The sequence below is a fragment of the Lichenostomus cassidix genome, chromosome 1Aa (genome assembly GCF_008360975.1).
Source record: "Lichenostomus cassidix isolate B80296 chromosome 1Aa, HeHo_3.0, whole genome shotgun sequence".
NCBI classification, from domain to species: Eukaryota; Metazoa; Chordata; class Aves; order Passeriformes; family Meliphagidae; genus Lichenostomus; species Lichenostomus cassidix.
Window position 1 is genome coordinate 31391498 of NC_139480.1, and position 16024 is coordinate 31407521.

The following is a 16024-nucleotide window of genomic DNA, read 5'->3' on the forward strand; positions in this document are numbered from 1 at the left end:
AGACTCTTGAGCTATCACAGATAAAGAGGGAAGGACAAACGGTCAAGAAAAAGGTTTTTGCTCCTAGGAAAAAACCTAGGAGTTTTTTCCCAGTCCAAACTGAAAGAACAAAAATACATTGAATTTTCTAATGTATGGAAATCCAGACCTTCAGATGTTTTCTTGAATAAAAGCAACACTGAGTTATACCAAGCAAATGACTGTAATTATGTAGGCTGTTGGATCCAGCTAAATCTAATTGAAGTTTGTGTGTTTGTCCTGGGCAGATCATGGAGGATCATATTCCAGTGTTCCTGCTTCAATCAATAAAAGGTGCAAGTGGCTCGGGAGATGGAAATTCACCATTTTTTCAGAAAAAATAATGTCATACAGGATCATACCAAAGGGACCAGGATGCAGAATTGTGGATAACAAAAGGTTGAATACACATTTAGTTTGAAGACCCCACAGCCTCATCCTCAGTTTAATTGCTTCTAGCCTCAAGCACCTTTTCACACTGTATAATTTCCTATATATTCACACAGATCACCCCAAATAGAAAGGGTGGGGAGAGTTTCTGTGAGGCCTACAAGGTTAATGCACTGACAAGACATCTCAAGATGTAATAAAAGTATCCAGCAAAACTTTGCCATAAGTGGTCTCTCTCAAATGGCACTGGTGGGTCCTGTGGTCTGTGAGAACAGCACACCTTCCTTGTGCACAGCCAATCCCTTCAGCCAAAGCCTTAGTTTCTCTTGCACTATAATACAACCAAGGGAACTTTTCTAAAGTGCAGAAAACTGTGACCCTTTATATGCAAATATTGACTGTAAAATAAAAAATATAGCTATGAGCACAAAAGTTGCAGGACAGTGATACCACTGTGTTATGATTCTGAATTTTGTCCACTTCAAAAACCAGGTCCCACCACTGATGCAAAGGCCAGGCCGCTCCAGCAACTGTTCTACTCCAGCATGTTTGTATTTAGATGCAGGGAAATGGAGTGGGAAGGACAGAGAGGTGTGGGGTAAATGGCAGCTCTGACCCAGAGCTCTTTGAAACCACTTTTGCTTCATCATCATCTCAGGGAAAAAAAGAAAAAGAAAAAAAATTACAAGATGTTTTATATATTTGTTCTAAGATCCTTGTAAATTCAAAAGGAAATAATTAAATTTTACACGTTTGACTGTCAGTCAGTGATTATTTTTAATACATTATAGGTTGAAGGTCATTCCAAATATCAACAGTAAAATAATTTTGTCATATCTGAACAAGGTATGAGTCTGACCTATACTGACTGACCATCCCCTGAAGTAGTTCAGGCTGCTTCTTTCAAGGGAAATCTTGAATCATCTCCCTTATTTATATCAAATTCCAAATTAATTTTAAAAGCATATCTATATCTCCATTGCTAATGTGACCCATTTAAAAAATTTTATTTATTCTAGTGTCAGCTAGCAAAAACAAAAAAATGGAACACAAATTTTTGCAGTCTGAAGCAGAGAGCAGAATACACTTTGCCCCAAGCACAAGGCTTAGATGTCTGCTGGGGTTACAGCTACAAACTCAACAAGGTAAAGAGATAAAACAGGTGCCCAAACACTCCCATTGATATATACCAAGGTGTCTAGCTACACAGATAAGCACATTCTCAGACACAGACTTTCCCACCCCTTCTTCCTCCCCCTAAATCTTCAATCCTATGCCTTGGATCTGCTTTCAGTCTGGATCAGCCATGTGCACTACAGGAAATACCTGGGACTTAGCTCTTCCCATGTATCCTGTGGCAACTAGAGTCCAAACCCTGTTAAAAGGTGTCTTGCTCGTGCAGGAAGGAGAGACGGTTTTAAAGTTCATTTTTCCGAAAGCACCAGTGAACCTGAACTCCAAGCCTCACATTACCAGACCAAACCCCTGCTCACCACCATCACCGACTGCTGTACTTCCCACCAGCTGGAAGTGGAAACCAGCTTCCCATGCACTATTACAAGAGGCAGTTTGATCCCACTGAAGAAAGTAAAAGAGGCTCTTGGTGCAACAGGTTCCAGGATGACTGGATTGTATGTATGTTCCACAATTTGCCATTGTTTCTTCTCACTATACTCCTGCATGCATCCAGCGAGGGACAACAACATTCATAAAAACAAGTATACTTTTCCACTTACTCTGTGAAAAATTCTCTAATCACCAAAAGCTCCTGCAGCTTCTTCTGGAATGCCAGAGCAGCAACTTAGGAATTTTTCAATTTCTAGAACTTCTCTGTGTCTGAGATTTTTTGATCAAAATATTTATTTCTCAATCAAAATGTTTTATATTTCCTTTTAAAGATGCGCTGACATTCTACTTTGAAAGTTTTTGCTTTACAAGATCGTGTGCATATATTTTAAGGTTACAATAAGTCTAACCAGATTCCATAGTAACAGTAATGTTTTATTCTAAAGGAGGGTTAGAAAAGGAAAGCAGAAACCACATCTTTAAGATGTACAGTATTAAAATATACCTTTATGTAATTCTGCAGGCCATGTATAAAAAAATAATATACCTTCAATGAGGTATTTCCTTAATGGTTGTCATTCATACATGTTTGTGCATACAAAATGTGACATTTTAATGCAGTTGGTCTATTGTTGCGTGTTCTGTTGGATTCCAGTGATACTTAGTTAATGACTTCAGTGTGAGTTTATCCATGTTTTAGATAGACAAACAGTAAAAAAATGCTGAAACAAGTTTACCTGTGCCAACATTTAGTTCTGCAACTTGTCGGTTGGCTGTTGCCATTATCTCCTTCCACTTAAGCGCCAATTTTTTTTCTTTAATAGAGTCTATTTTCAGCACAAAATGTTCAAATCTTAGAAAACCTAACTTCTACATTGTGTTTAGATTTCATACATCTCCAGCACCTAGTGCTTAAAGCCTACATTATGAATCATCCCTTTAAAACCATGGCTCTTGAATTACATTGTTGACATGCTTTGTGCACAACTTAATTTTATCTTTTGCCTTCAAAACCAAACAGTTCATTTAGCAACGACACAGGAGAAAATTTGGATCCACTCTGATGTGCAAATTAAACACAGGAATTGATAACAGTTTTGACATATCAGAAAACCATAGCTAAAACCATCATACCTTTGAAATTAATTTCTGCATATAAAATTGCTAAAGGAAAACTATTTTTGAAGAGACTTAATATGCTAACTAATTTGTAGCAATCTAAAATAGGGTGGGGTTTGGTGCAGATAAAAGCATTAAATTAAGGAAATGGAAAGTAATTTTATCTTGTGGAAAATGGGTAATTATTGCTTACATTAATATCGGATCAGATAATAAAAAAGCCTTTATTTCAGACATTCTTATTTCAAGTCTTAGGCTATTAGAATTTAACATATATTTCAGTGTATATTAAACACATGATTAATCAATAGAAATACAATTTATTAACTACATTTTTAATATAAGACATAATTTTAAAATTTCTATATAGCATATTTAGCGTATATTTATTTTAATTCCTTGCATAGTGTAATTTGAACTCATTCCTCAGAAAATTAAAAATAAAAAGGAATGCTCTCCAATATTGGAAAAATTCAAAACTGGAGAAATTGGAGAACACTGGTTTTTCTTCCACTGTTTTCCATAAATTAGGAATACTTCTTGGACATTCTTTGTTAATCACTGAAGTTTACTTTATCATCATTCCCCTACATTTAGATCTATGATCTTTCTGACTTAACTTGTCCAAGGATGCCTGATCCTAGACTTGGTACATGAAGGCAAGAAGGTAAAAGAAACCTGAGAATGTAGCATTACACACATTTAAAAACTACCCATTCCTTTTTCAAGAGTCTTTTTCTCTCATATGAAAAATAATTTTGGTAATATTAACTACGAAAAATGTAGAAAAAATGTAACAGTCTGATTAAATTGAATAGAAAACCAACAAATTTTTTATCCCAAAAAAGTGTGTTATTGCAATAATAGCTAGTAATTTCAATTCCATCTAGCTGAAAAAAGACTTTTAACATGGCTATGTTCAGCCTCTGTGAATGAGGCAGACGATGCACAGACTGGATTAGCAATACAATTCAAACCTACAGTGCAGTCAGTTTTATGTCTGGGACAGAAATGGGTGTCTTAATTACATGCTATTTCTCCACCTCTCAGTCTGTCAAATTTATCCTGCATTTTCTTTCCCCCTTTAAAAAAGTGTATATTCTCATCTGCTTCTGTCCATCATTCAACCCATGCTTTCTTGGGTTCCCCCAGCTTTGTGAAGTACTGAATTTCTGCTCCTGTATCTTCTCCTTTTATGGTTACCTTACAGAAGCTCTGCTTCGTCTGTTTAACTTTAGTCTACAGTTATTTCCGCATTCTTGGGTTTTTTACTGAACTGTTTCAAAGAGGCTTGCAATTCCATCGCTATTTAAATATTACCAACTACCATACAGTAAAAAAAAGTATGGGGAACAAAACCAGCAGTGGTGGCACTAGTAATTGACCTTTTGCTCCACTTTGGGCTCACAAAAACATATTCAGCTAGTAAAATTAGCTCTGCAAGGGTTTCCATCAGATTTCTCAACCAAAAGTCAAATTACCTATGTTTTCCTAACTGTATGTGTGAACACCACAAATAAAATACACTCATCATATCCATTCTTATATGTCAAGCTCTGTGTCTGATGCAGCTCCAGAAACATTTCCTTTGTTTAATGAAAATGAAATTCACACGGCCACCAGTGGCTATAAGCTCACGATAAACCATGGGGAAGGGAATTGAAGCCCTCTTTCCCCCCTCCAAAAACTCACAAGGTGGTTGTCCTGGTTCTGGCCAGGACTGGGATCATTTTGCAGTAGCTGGGAGAGGGCATGGCCAAGACCATGGCTTATTCTATGCCACCTCACATCCTTGCCAGTGGTGAGGGAAAGGGAGTTTCTTCCTGGGAGAAGGAGTACCTTCTGGCCAGCTAAGGGAGGCAGAGGGAGCAGTGGCATGGCGCTGGTTCTGAGCTGGACGGAGTGGTTGGGGTGCTGTGGCTGTGGTCAGGTAGAGCTCTGAGGTGAGCAGTGAATCACTTTCTTTTGTAAACTTTTGTTATTAATAATTTTGCTGTTACTGTTCATTTTCTTGACTCATTGCTGTTTCCAACAGTAAGCAGTTGTTCTTATCTCAACCACGATCTTCACCTTTTGGACTTCCAATTCTCCTCTCCAGCTATGCTGCAGTAGGGATGGGGGAGTGAAAGGGAGAGCTAGTGAGCAGCATGTGGTTTGGAGAGTCTCAGTTGGAGCACTAAATTGGGAAGTACTACTCTTAAACCATGGCAGTGGTCTTGAAAGAAAATAAAAAGTGGTGCAGTGAATTATTCTGTGTTACCTGGGAGTGAGACTTGCAGTTGTCTGTTATTTTTACGGCATTTATTCGGTACAGAAATTTCCACTACTGAGATGCAGAGCTTCTCATATCCCCAAAAACCAAGCCATATTTTAAGCTTCGTTAGCCAAGTCCACTAATTGACTTGAAAACAAGAACTGAGAGCTTAAAATTTATATTGTATTGGGAATCAATAGAATCAGCAGTTTACACAGTTTGTTATCTGCAGCCCACTTCCTGAATGTCAGTGCTGCTATAGACTGTATTAATTGCATCCTTTTTTAGGATCAAGCTTTAGAACCACAAAAAACATATTTATAAAAATCCATTAGCAATGAAGTCAGGCAAAGATGAAGGCCCACTGGTAGCTGGAATGCCTGCCACCTCAGCTAGCTTTACAATATACTGCATCCACTTATATCACAAGCAGCAAGATGTAAATCTGTATTGCAAATGCTTGGGTTTCATTATAGAAGGTAGGTTATTCATCACTATCTCCAGTGCTGTTTCTGTTTACCAGGCAGTTTAAAATGTAAAGATCCTCAGGCATTGCCTAAGACAGAGGTACTTGGAAACAATTCCTTGCCGGCTGATAAAGTTTAACAAAAACTCCCAGATTCAACACTAACTTGTATTTTCCAAGACTTTGCATTAAGTCTAGGATACTATTCCATTATAAAAAACACAATTGTTTCATGTGATGCACTGACAGTCCCAGGAAGAGTCTTACTCTTGCCTCACCTTGGCAATTCTTAAAGCTCTGCTTCAGATGGCACATTGTATGCTTTGCTGTCTCTATTTGTAGCACCTAATACCTGTCTAGTATCCGTTTCTGTACCACAAATAGACTGAACTCAGGAATAGGAGATCTTTCACTGAGTAACTGCAGTTATGCAACACAAAGCACAGAGGCATGGGTGGCTCCAGGTGACCCTGTTGGCAAAGTAAGATGTTAAAGGTCCTTCCACAGACTGATAAACAATTAAGCTGTTTTCCAGCACGGTGGATTGAGAAATATTTTCCCCCAAATTTCCATGAAAATACAATTTCAGTACAAATTCAAGTTTGGCACAGAGATAACTTTCAGAGTGTAAAACACTATTCTTACTTGTCAAGGCCTGGTGTGTGTGTGTGGTGAGAACTTGTCAAAGGTCTTTCTAAACTTGGAGATTCTAACCCAGAAATTTATTCCTGAAGTGGCTGGAAACCTTCTTCTTGTTGTCCAGTTCAGTTTCCCCTCATTAAATATAGCCATTAGATCCACAGCTCTCCCTAACTTTTATCTTTTACTTCCCAGCCCCTGATCCTGAAATTTCATATTCCAGCTCTTGGAGAAGACAGGAATGTCATCACCAGTCGTTCTGAGCTCCCGAGTGTTCTTACATATTCGATATGATTTTCACATCCCCTTTCAAGGCAGAAATGATTTTGCCTTTATTTCAACATCATCATCCTCACTGATAATCCTGACAAAATACCTACTTACCTTTTTACTACAGTGTCTGTGCAACAGCCTTACTTCCATTCTTTTTTGCAGTGCGCCTAAGTAACACATTTTAGTGCTGTTTGTAACAGCTACATGCTACTAGATTCTATGTGCTAATTAGCTATTAATGCCTAATAGCTTATAACACCTGACTGGCAGCCGAGGGTACATTCGCGGTGCTAAGTCACACAGTGCAGCAGAATGTAGCGACTTGGGCACAGGAAGGGGGCTAGGTACACAACTGCAGGCATTCCACATACACCGGCTAGACCTACCAGAACAAATGCTTGTTTTCAAATGCTTCTAACCGGCACCCCAGCCCTACATTCCTACACCATTTTGATTTTTTGAAATCTCTATACAAACGTAAAGGCAGAGACAACCCAGTTATCTAATGTAACACGTGGCCTTATTCTCTTTTTTTCTTGTGAAATGCCAAGCAACAGGTTGCACTGTTTGTGTAAGGTGAGAGCGACTGAAGCAAACCCAACAAATTATCCGCTGGTTTCCGCAAAGGTCAGGAATAGCTACTGCGAGTCACACAGACTATTGGAACCCGCAACAGTATTTCCACAGCAACACAGGCCGTATCAATCAGATGAATTAATGAATTACGGTGACCCAGACCACCCATCCGGTAGCGAGGCACAAGGGATCTAATTGTGCACGCGCTTCAATTAAAGCACAGAGGGAATGTCGCCGGCGCGTCCCCGCCGGGGGGATGGGGGACACAGGAGACGGAAGACCTCCCGGCCGCGAGGGGGCGCTGCACGGCCCGGCCCGACCGGCCCCGCGGCTCCTGGGAAGGGCGGGGCCCAGCCCGCCCCCCGCAGGCGTCACTCCCAGCATGCAGCGCGGCGCGCTCCTACCCCTGCCGCCGCTGCCGCTGCCGGGCGGAGAAGATGGCGGAGGGAGGCGCGGCGGATCTGGAGACTCAGCGCACGGACGTGGCGGCGCTGCTCAAAACCGCCCTCCGCAAGGGCGACACCTGGTGAGGGAGGAGCGGGGGGGCTCGGGCGGACCGGCGCGGGCGGCGCCCCCCGCCCCCGGGGCCGCTCGGCTGCCGGAGGGACCGACCTCCTTCCTCTCGCCACCCCCACCCGCTCCCGGGGGCGGCTCGACGTCTCTCCCGCTGCCGCGGAAGCGGAGGCGGGTGACAAGGGCAGGGAGGCACTGCCGTTCCCGCCGCTCGGTTCCCGCAGCTCCTTGCAGGCGGGGAGCGCCGCCTGGGTGCGGCGGGGCCTCGGCCTGGCCGGGCTGCGGGCGGGCGGCGGGGGAGGCAGCGAGGTCAGCGCCCTGCGGGGGAGGGAGCGGCTGGCGGGGCGCGGTGCGGTGCGGTGCGGTGCAGCCCCGGATGGCAGCCCCGCATGGCAGCCCCGAGCCCGCGGGGGGCTTGTTTGGGTTGCGCGACAAGTGTCGAGGCGGGGGAGAGGAGCTCTGCTACCAGGCGTTTCTTCCATTAGCCAGGCTGAAATGGCCCCGGCTTCACCTTCAAGTTGTCAGAAATTATATCTGTACTCTGGCCTCCGTGCCCTGATGTCCGTCCGTGGCTGTGACAAGGCTTAAGTTTAAATTTTATTGCGACAAACGTGTTAGCTTCCTAAGAAGGAATTCCTGAAGGTGCGAATGGACCCTTATGATATCTTTTCAGAAAATGAACGTTTGAAAAAATATGTTTTTCTGGTCAATCATAAAATATTTCTTAGTATGCCGTACAAATTGTCGACAGAATAATCCATAGTCAAAAAGAATTAGGTTAAATAAGCACCTCTTTTTGGCATATGTTTGGTAGTTGAGGTTCTATAGTTGTAGTTGTCTGAGGCTGGGAAATGGGACTATTTTTAGGAGGGGAAAAAATAAGGAACTGACTTTTTCTACCACTCAACCTCTTCATCTCTTCCTGTGTGAAACTGTCACCCAAAGACAAAGGCTGAAGCATTAACTTACAGAAAATTAACTATGAATACACAGAAGTAGAACTAGCCCACCTCATTTCAGCTGTCATCACTCACTGTTCCAGTTCTATAAAAGACTATATTTAACAGTGTTGATACTGCAGCATGTGTCAGAAGCATACATTCTGATGCATTATTCAAATACTGCTGAGTATATGTTCAGTTTTGGCATACGAACAGACTGCTCTTGAAACTAGAAAAGTATAAGCAACTAGAAGAAGGAAGTGAATTCACATGGTAGTGTTGAAAATGACCAGCGGTAGTAAAAGCGTGCTCAGGCTTGATTTCTTTCAAGACTGTTCCGTTTATGGTTCTGTTGGATACTTCCCAAGTCCTAAAACAATGTCTCAAGCTGTTAATATTGTTCAAAGTGATAGTACTTTTATGACAAGTTGACAGCATGACCGAAACAGTAAGTTTACCATGCTGTTACATTTTTTAGTCCATTAGATATTTTAATATGGAAGAATCAGCTATGTGGGAAAGGCTTCTAAATGTTCGGTGAAAATATATCTAGCTGTGATTGACACTAATATTAATCAAGTATTTTAAAACTGAATAAGCTACAACAAGGTCCCATTAAATTTTACTCATGAACTGTTAAAAAGAGCTACATAAATGTGTATACTTGTGCATCCGTAGGACTTATAGTTACACTGTGTGGCTGTCTTCACAAACTAAAGGGTGTGTTTAGTCCAAAAGCTTTTTTCAGAGGTGTTTCATCAATAGCTTTTTGATCTTTTGGGACATCAATAAGGAAACAACAGTTAAAGTGCTGTAAGCTATGGTTCAGAATTGCATTCATTCAGTAGTAAATATTGCTGAAAAAAAATTCAGCAGTGCCATACCAGCTTGTTCTGTTTGAGCTTTAAAGCACTCAAATGCAATCCTTTTAAACATGCTGGCTTATACTGAAAGTCTTGTCCATGCTCTTCAGAATTTAGAGTGGAGAGAACAGTAAGCTACATATGGAAAGTATAAAGCTTTGGGGGTTTTCGCTAAGAAAAGAAGCTAAAGAATAGGGCAAAGAGGCAAATCTTAGATTATCTATGAAGTGGCTGTTGAATTTCTTCATTAGTTCTTCATGTAGACCGCAGAGAGAAATAAAATTGACATGAAATACAACATTTTTAGGATTAGATATTGGAAAAAAGAATTGCTATAATTAGAAAACAGTTGAATAGGCCGTTTAATAAGCTGTAGAGTTTATTCCATTAGATGTTTTTAAGGGCAGCTTGGAAATAGTATGCATTAAGCTGTATTGTTCCAATGGACTGACAAGGTTAGTGTCTTTTAACTGTGCTGGCTGCAGGGACAAGATTTTGGGCTAGGTTGTCCCAGTGGTCTTTTTTGCATTCTTTATGGCCAGTTAATAAATTATTAAACTCTGAGAGATTGAGGATATTTCCATCTCTTAATTTATCTTATTTTTCTGAACATACATTAAATAAACACCAGATTTTTCCAAGAAAGAAAGAACATCCCTTTTTTATCAGTTCTTTTGAATAATGTTGTCTACTTTCTTTAGTAAAGTTAGTATAAAAATGACACTTTGGTTCCATGCAACTTGAATTAATGTAAGTTTTACTACTTACAGTATTGTCCAAGAGATCTTCAGGTTTCATGGTTGAAAGACCTAGACTTCTGTTTAGGAAGAGAAAAACTGCTGCATTTCATTGTATATCTCAAGTTTTATCATCTGATATGATTACATCTCAATATTTTGAAATTCTACTGGTATTTGACAAGTGAGGAAAATTTGTCTGAGGAGATTTTACCCTCTAATTTAGAGTGACAAAAAATATTAGTTGGTACAGCTGTAGGCTAATCTGAACTCAGTCAGCGTCTTCTGCTCTCAGAAATTGAAGAGCTGTTGATGTTCATCAGATTTTTAGGCTCAGTATAATTTGTGTGACCAACTGGTCTTGGTGATGTCATTTAATGCCTTTGTAGCTGCAGTGATATTCTTGAGAACCTTGCCAAGTTTTTCTGGTTTTACAGTGTCATGGAAGTACAGTTTTCAATACTGAAAGTTACTGATCTTGGAACAGTTACGTTATAGAGGGGAAAACTGTCAGTTTTTATATGTGGCTTCTTGGGTGATTTCTCTGTAATTTCTTCCCCATATTACGGTGCAATTTCTTGATTTTACCTTTAAAATCACCTTCTGCCTTGACTTCCCTGTTGTTCCTGTTCATCTGTGGCTTAATCAGAGATGTTGTCTCAGTAGCTCAAATAAGACATTACAAATGCTTTCATACTCTTGGCTACCTCTTACACACATTGTCCCTCCATGGTCTAGGATATGAAACCGCATTTCATACCTTTAGGTGTCACCTACCAAAAAATGTTTTACTTATAGAGCATGATGGTGATTTAAAAATAGCTAACAGTTCAGCAGTCAGTTTTACCACTTTTTCTGTCTTTCTCCCAGAGTTTCCCCACTGTGCTTCTTTCATCTATTGCTTGCCATAACAATTTGTGAGCAGATGAGAACATAGAAGTTACTTGTATTTTTAAAAGCAGTAACTTGAATAAGAATTAGGTAGTTACAGTGGATGAAAACTATCTCAAGGAGTTAGAGCCTGAGGGAACAAATGCAATCGTTAGATGTTTGAATAGGGAATACCAAGTAGCAGTACAAGTATATACTGTATACAGAATATATTAGTGAAACCATTATACTGTCCAGGTCTTGTTGTCCACATGTGACAGAAGGTGTTCATTTAGAATGAGTTCAGACATCTCAAAATCTGATAGGGAAACAGAAGCCTTGTCTTCCAGAAAAGAGCTTGGAGAGCCTTTGTCTGTTTTGATACAGTTTTGAGTCCTATGCTGAAATACTTACGTAAGAGAAAGATATCTTCTAGGATAAGGATTTTTAGACAAGCAGATAAAGACACTATCTGCAAACTGAAGCTAGTCAGGTTTAGGCTGGAAGGAAGATGTTGATTTTCAGCCCTGTTAGCCAATGAATTTTTGTGCCAGTCATCACTTGTGACGAGATAGATTCTTAATCTGTTCTTGATTTTTAAGACTTGCAAATTAGTAAAACCACAGAAGTGTAGTACTTTGAGTTTTCAGATGTGTCTGATACACAGCATTGCTGAGTCTAGGTGGGGTACTGTTGTTACCCATAGCATACATTCTTGGATGGTGAAAAGAATACTCTTTTTTTAACCTGTGGGAAATCCATTGCCTTTTCAGTTGCAATACTTAGTCACTGAAGAAAGTAACAATGAAGCAGGGTAAAAATCCTTCCCAGTGAGTGATTAGTAGATAAGTTCAGCCTTAAAGGATTTTTCCTCCAGAAGTGAATCTCCCCACTGAAAACTTAAAAGCATTTTAATTCTGGCTGCAGTTAAAACTCATGAATCTTGATGAACAGACATCTGTAGCTCTGCTTAAAACCCTTGCAGTGCTTGTCGTTGATGACAGCCTTCATGCTGAAATGCTTAGCTTTAGTAATATTTTACATTGTGGTCTTCACAGAATATGCTGATTTGGAAGGGACCCTCAAAGATCATCAAGTCCAGTTCTAAGCCCTGCACAGGACATCCCCAAGAGTCATGCCATGTACCTTTTTCTCAGTATTCTCCTGTCAGTGTTTTCCACATTTGATCATCCATCATTGTTCTGTACAGGAACAGAATCTATACTGAATGTTAATGGAAGGTTTTACTTCATTTCAGTGAGGGCATGATGAGATGTTATGGACCTGCACCTCAATAATATTTGGAATCATATCCTAAATTGTCTTGATAACTTCATAGAATGTGAAACAAGAAACACTACGTCAGTGTTCCATGGATAGATTAAGAGTTGGATGAGTTTTTTCTTTCAAATGAAGTTTTAAGTTGCTGATTTTGACTTTAAAACCTTGTGGTTGAAGTTTGGTGTTAAGTTTCTCTCACTGCATGAGGAATGGTGTTGCATGTGATCAAAGGTTTACAGAGATTTAAATTCTTCTGGGACAGTACAATAGAAATTAGTAGATGCATTTTTCTTCTGTTAATTGATAAGGTGGGCTGAGAGCATGTTAAAATCATGTTTGTTCCAGGCTTTTGCCCGGAAATTCAAAGTCAAACATTGATTTGTTAGATTATTTTTTACTGAAAAATCTTTACTTAAATGGAGAATTTCTACGGGCGTGCAAAACACTTACATGGTTGTTAATATAATGTTCACACTGAAATTTTAACGGAAAATTGCACTCCACTAATTTTGGCTGAGTAGTATTTTGTTTGGCCTCTTGGTAGTATGGATGAAGAGTGTGCTGCTGAGGCTACTGCAGCACATTATGGGCGTGGAGCATGGTGAGCTGTAGTGAGGATTTGATTAGTTTATTTGAAATCTTGGTGCGTTTTGTTGAGCTAAACATTTCTGAAGAGGAATCTGAAGTACTTAAGACTGATTTCTTAAAAATGGGAGGTAAACAATATATTTTTTCTCTTTGATCCCTGGATTTTTTTCTAGTGTATTTACCTATATTTTTAATAAAAAGATGATATAGTTTGTGTGATAGAGTAGAACAGAGTAGAATAATTATTACCATTTTGAACTTGAAGAACTTGTTAATTCCGAAAGAAAATTTAATTTGAAGGCATCTGTTAATTATGAGTGTATTTGGTCAAGCAATTTTTGTCACCATAAAGTAGAAATACAGATGGAAACACGTTCTTACCTTCTTATTTTTATAGTTGCAGTTGTGCAAGAACAAAAATCAGATGCTGTGCCTTTAAGCAAAAGTCCCAATTTGCTTTCAGCAACACAGTTGTTCCACTTTGTCCTCTGTATTGCTTAATCTGTACTCATGCACAGTGAGGAGGGTAAAAAAAAAATCCTCACCTGTCTCTCTGGACAATTTGCACAGTTTTACTGTTGAAAGTGAAATAGCTTCTAGTCAGAAGATATGATGTCCCAGCAGTACACAGTGCAGGAATGAATGTCTCTCTGTGAAGTGTCTTTATTGCATGTTAAAGTTTTCTGGTTTGATTTTGAATTCCAAGAGCTAATGTATCAGTCAATATAAATAAATCTAGGTTGCATGTTGTTTAATTCTGTCTGTATATAACGGTCAAAAGAATTCAGAATGCTTTTGACAGCAGTGGGAAATACCAAGATCTTAGTCATACTGTTGAGGTATTTCTCTGTCAACTTGAATGGTGAGGTAAAGAATGAATGCTGTTGTACTTGTGTGATGTTGATACTATGTTTATTAAGTCAAAATATGCAGTAAATCATAGGTGAACTTAAATTACATTAAAAAGTTACAAATCATAAGAGAATTTTATAAATCAGTTAGTAAGTTTCCTGCTAGTACTTCCTTTTGTTCAGTGAACAATGTTCATGTGTGGTCATGAAGCTGCAAAATTTTAGAACTTCCATAAACTTATAATTGATTTTTATTATTTGTTGAATATTTTAAAAATGAAGGTGTATTTATAAGTGTTATAATAGCTTCATTTTTTTAATACTTGTAAGTTAATGTACAATGGCTGTAAGTAATCTGTTTTGGGCTGCCTTGAGTTTCTACAGTTTAACAGTTGGTCATACATAAGGATATGGTCTTTTTTGGTAAATTTGAGTGATCCAATTTTATTGGGATTGCATGGCAAGGTGTTGGTAGTGGGGTTGCTACAGGGGTGGCTTTTAGGAGAAGCTGCCAGAAGCTTCCCCTGTGTCTTACAGAGCCAATGCCAGCTGGCTCCACATGGACTGACCACTGGCCAAGGCTGAATATCCCAAATTGAAAGGGACCCATAAGGATCATTGAATCCAACTTTCTTCTCTTTGCAGGACTACCTAAAGCTAAACCATATGGCTAAGAGTGTTGTCCAGATGATCCTTGAACTGACAGGCTTGGTGCTATGGCCACTTCCTAGCAAGCCTGTTCCAGTAACCAGCCACTCTGTTGGGCTTTTCATGATGTCAGTTATGAACTTCCCCTGTTGCAGCTTCATTCCATTTCCTCACGTTTATTCCATTATCTGGCATTTCAGAGTCTCTAGAGTATAGATTGTCCCTTGTATATGATAATCCACTTCAGACAGGCAAGAAACATTTTACAGAAGAGAGCAGATATATCTTATGAAGCAATCTGAAACTCTGCTCAGAAGTAAACACTGGATAGTGAAGTAGGCCAGACTTGAGCTGAGAACATGTTCATGTGTTCTATAGTTTTTCATTCTACTTGCGCAAAGGAAACTTTGAGTATACATAATGTAACCAAGAAAAACTCCTATAGCTAATTAAACTGTACAAATACTTCCAGTATTAATACTGAAAATTCCATATTTGAGTGTAATTTTCAGCAAATGGTACATGCATATTTTTGCTTACTTTTAGGTAAAGGTTTGGGACTATTCCAGTGTTTTATGTTATCAACTAGTTGGCTCTAAGTGACTTGGTTGTACTATTTTCAACAAAAAGTTTGAGGCTACCGATTTATTTGAAATGTCTATAAATGTCAGGCATCTGCTGTTTTAGAGTTAACCAGTTCATTTTGCTGTGCAGTTGACTTAATTTTTAAGGTTTGCTCTTCAAAGCAGAATATCTAGAAATTTGAGACTGTTTTCATCTTTAATTGTTACTACGAATCCTCCAGGTTTGTTTGACCCTGGAAGATGGGTTGGTTATCCTGCTCTCCAGCCTAACTGATGACATCCCAGAGAGCAAAACTGATGTTTCCTGGTTGAGTGAAATCTTGGTTTCATCAGATAACAAACATTTCTTAATCATAATTTTAAAATTTCAGTCAGGTTCTCAGTTCAAAAAACCATTGTAGCATTAGATCCATTTGGAACTCTTTCCTGCATTAGGTAACAGCAACAAAAATAAAAGCAAAACATTGTACCAATATGTGTACATATATTTTAGGTCTCTGTTTTACTAATGCATGGTATGCTATTCTTGTATCTGGGACAACACATACTTTAGTGGAGCGTGTCTGGTCCAAGCACATGCACCAAGTTTTTAATATTTTTTCCTTTAAAAGTGATCAAATATCATTTAAGAAGTGAGGGTTGAGCAGATGTGGTTCTGTTTACTTGAGCTATGTATTTTCCTCTTAAATTATTGGATGTCCCTCATAGGTAATACTTAGTTTTCAGGTGGTTGATTGTATCATGGAAATTATAACATTGATGAAAAGATAAATTCAGTTGCCCTCCTATGGTTTGCCCTCTCTTGTGCATATGAGTAGTCTTGTTGATCTTGGCGAGAATGCTATAA

At 39.2% G+C, this 16024-nt stretch overlaps 1 protein-coding gene across 1 annotated transcript in view; it reads left to right on the plus strand.

The window, feature by feature from the left end:
• Positions 1-7668: 7668 nt before the first annotated feature.
• Positions 7669-16024, plus strand: part of USP15 (ubiquitin specific peptidase 15) — a 58490-nt gene continuing 50134 nt past the window's right edge. The window contains exon 1 of the mRNA XM_085044093.1: positions 7669-7827. Within this exon, the coding sequence (XP_084900219.1) occupies positions 7739-7827 (89 nt within the window). The 5' untranslated portion in view covers positions 7669-7738. The remainder of the gene's footprint in view (positions 7828-16024) is intronic.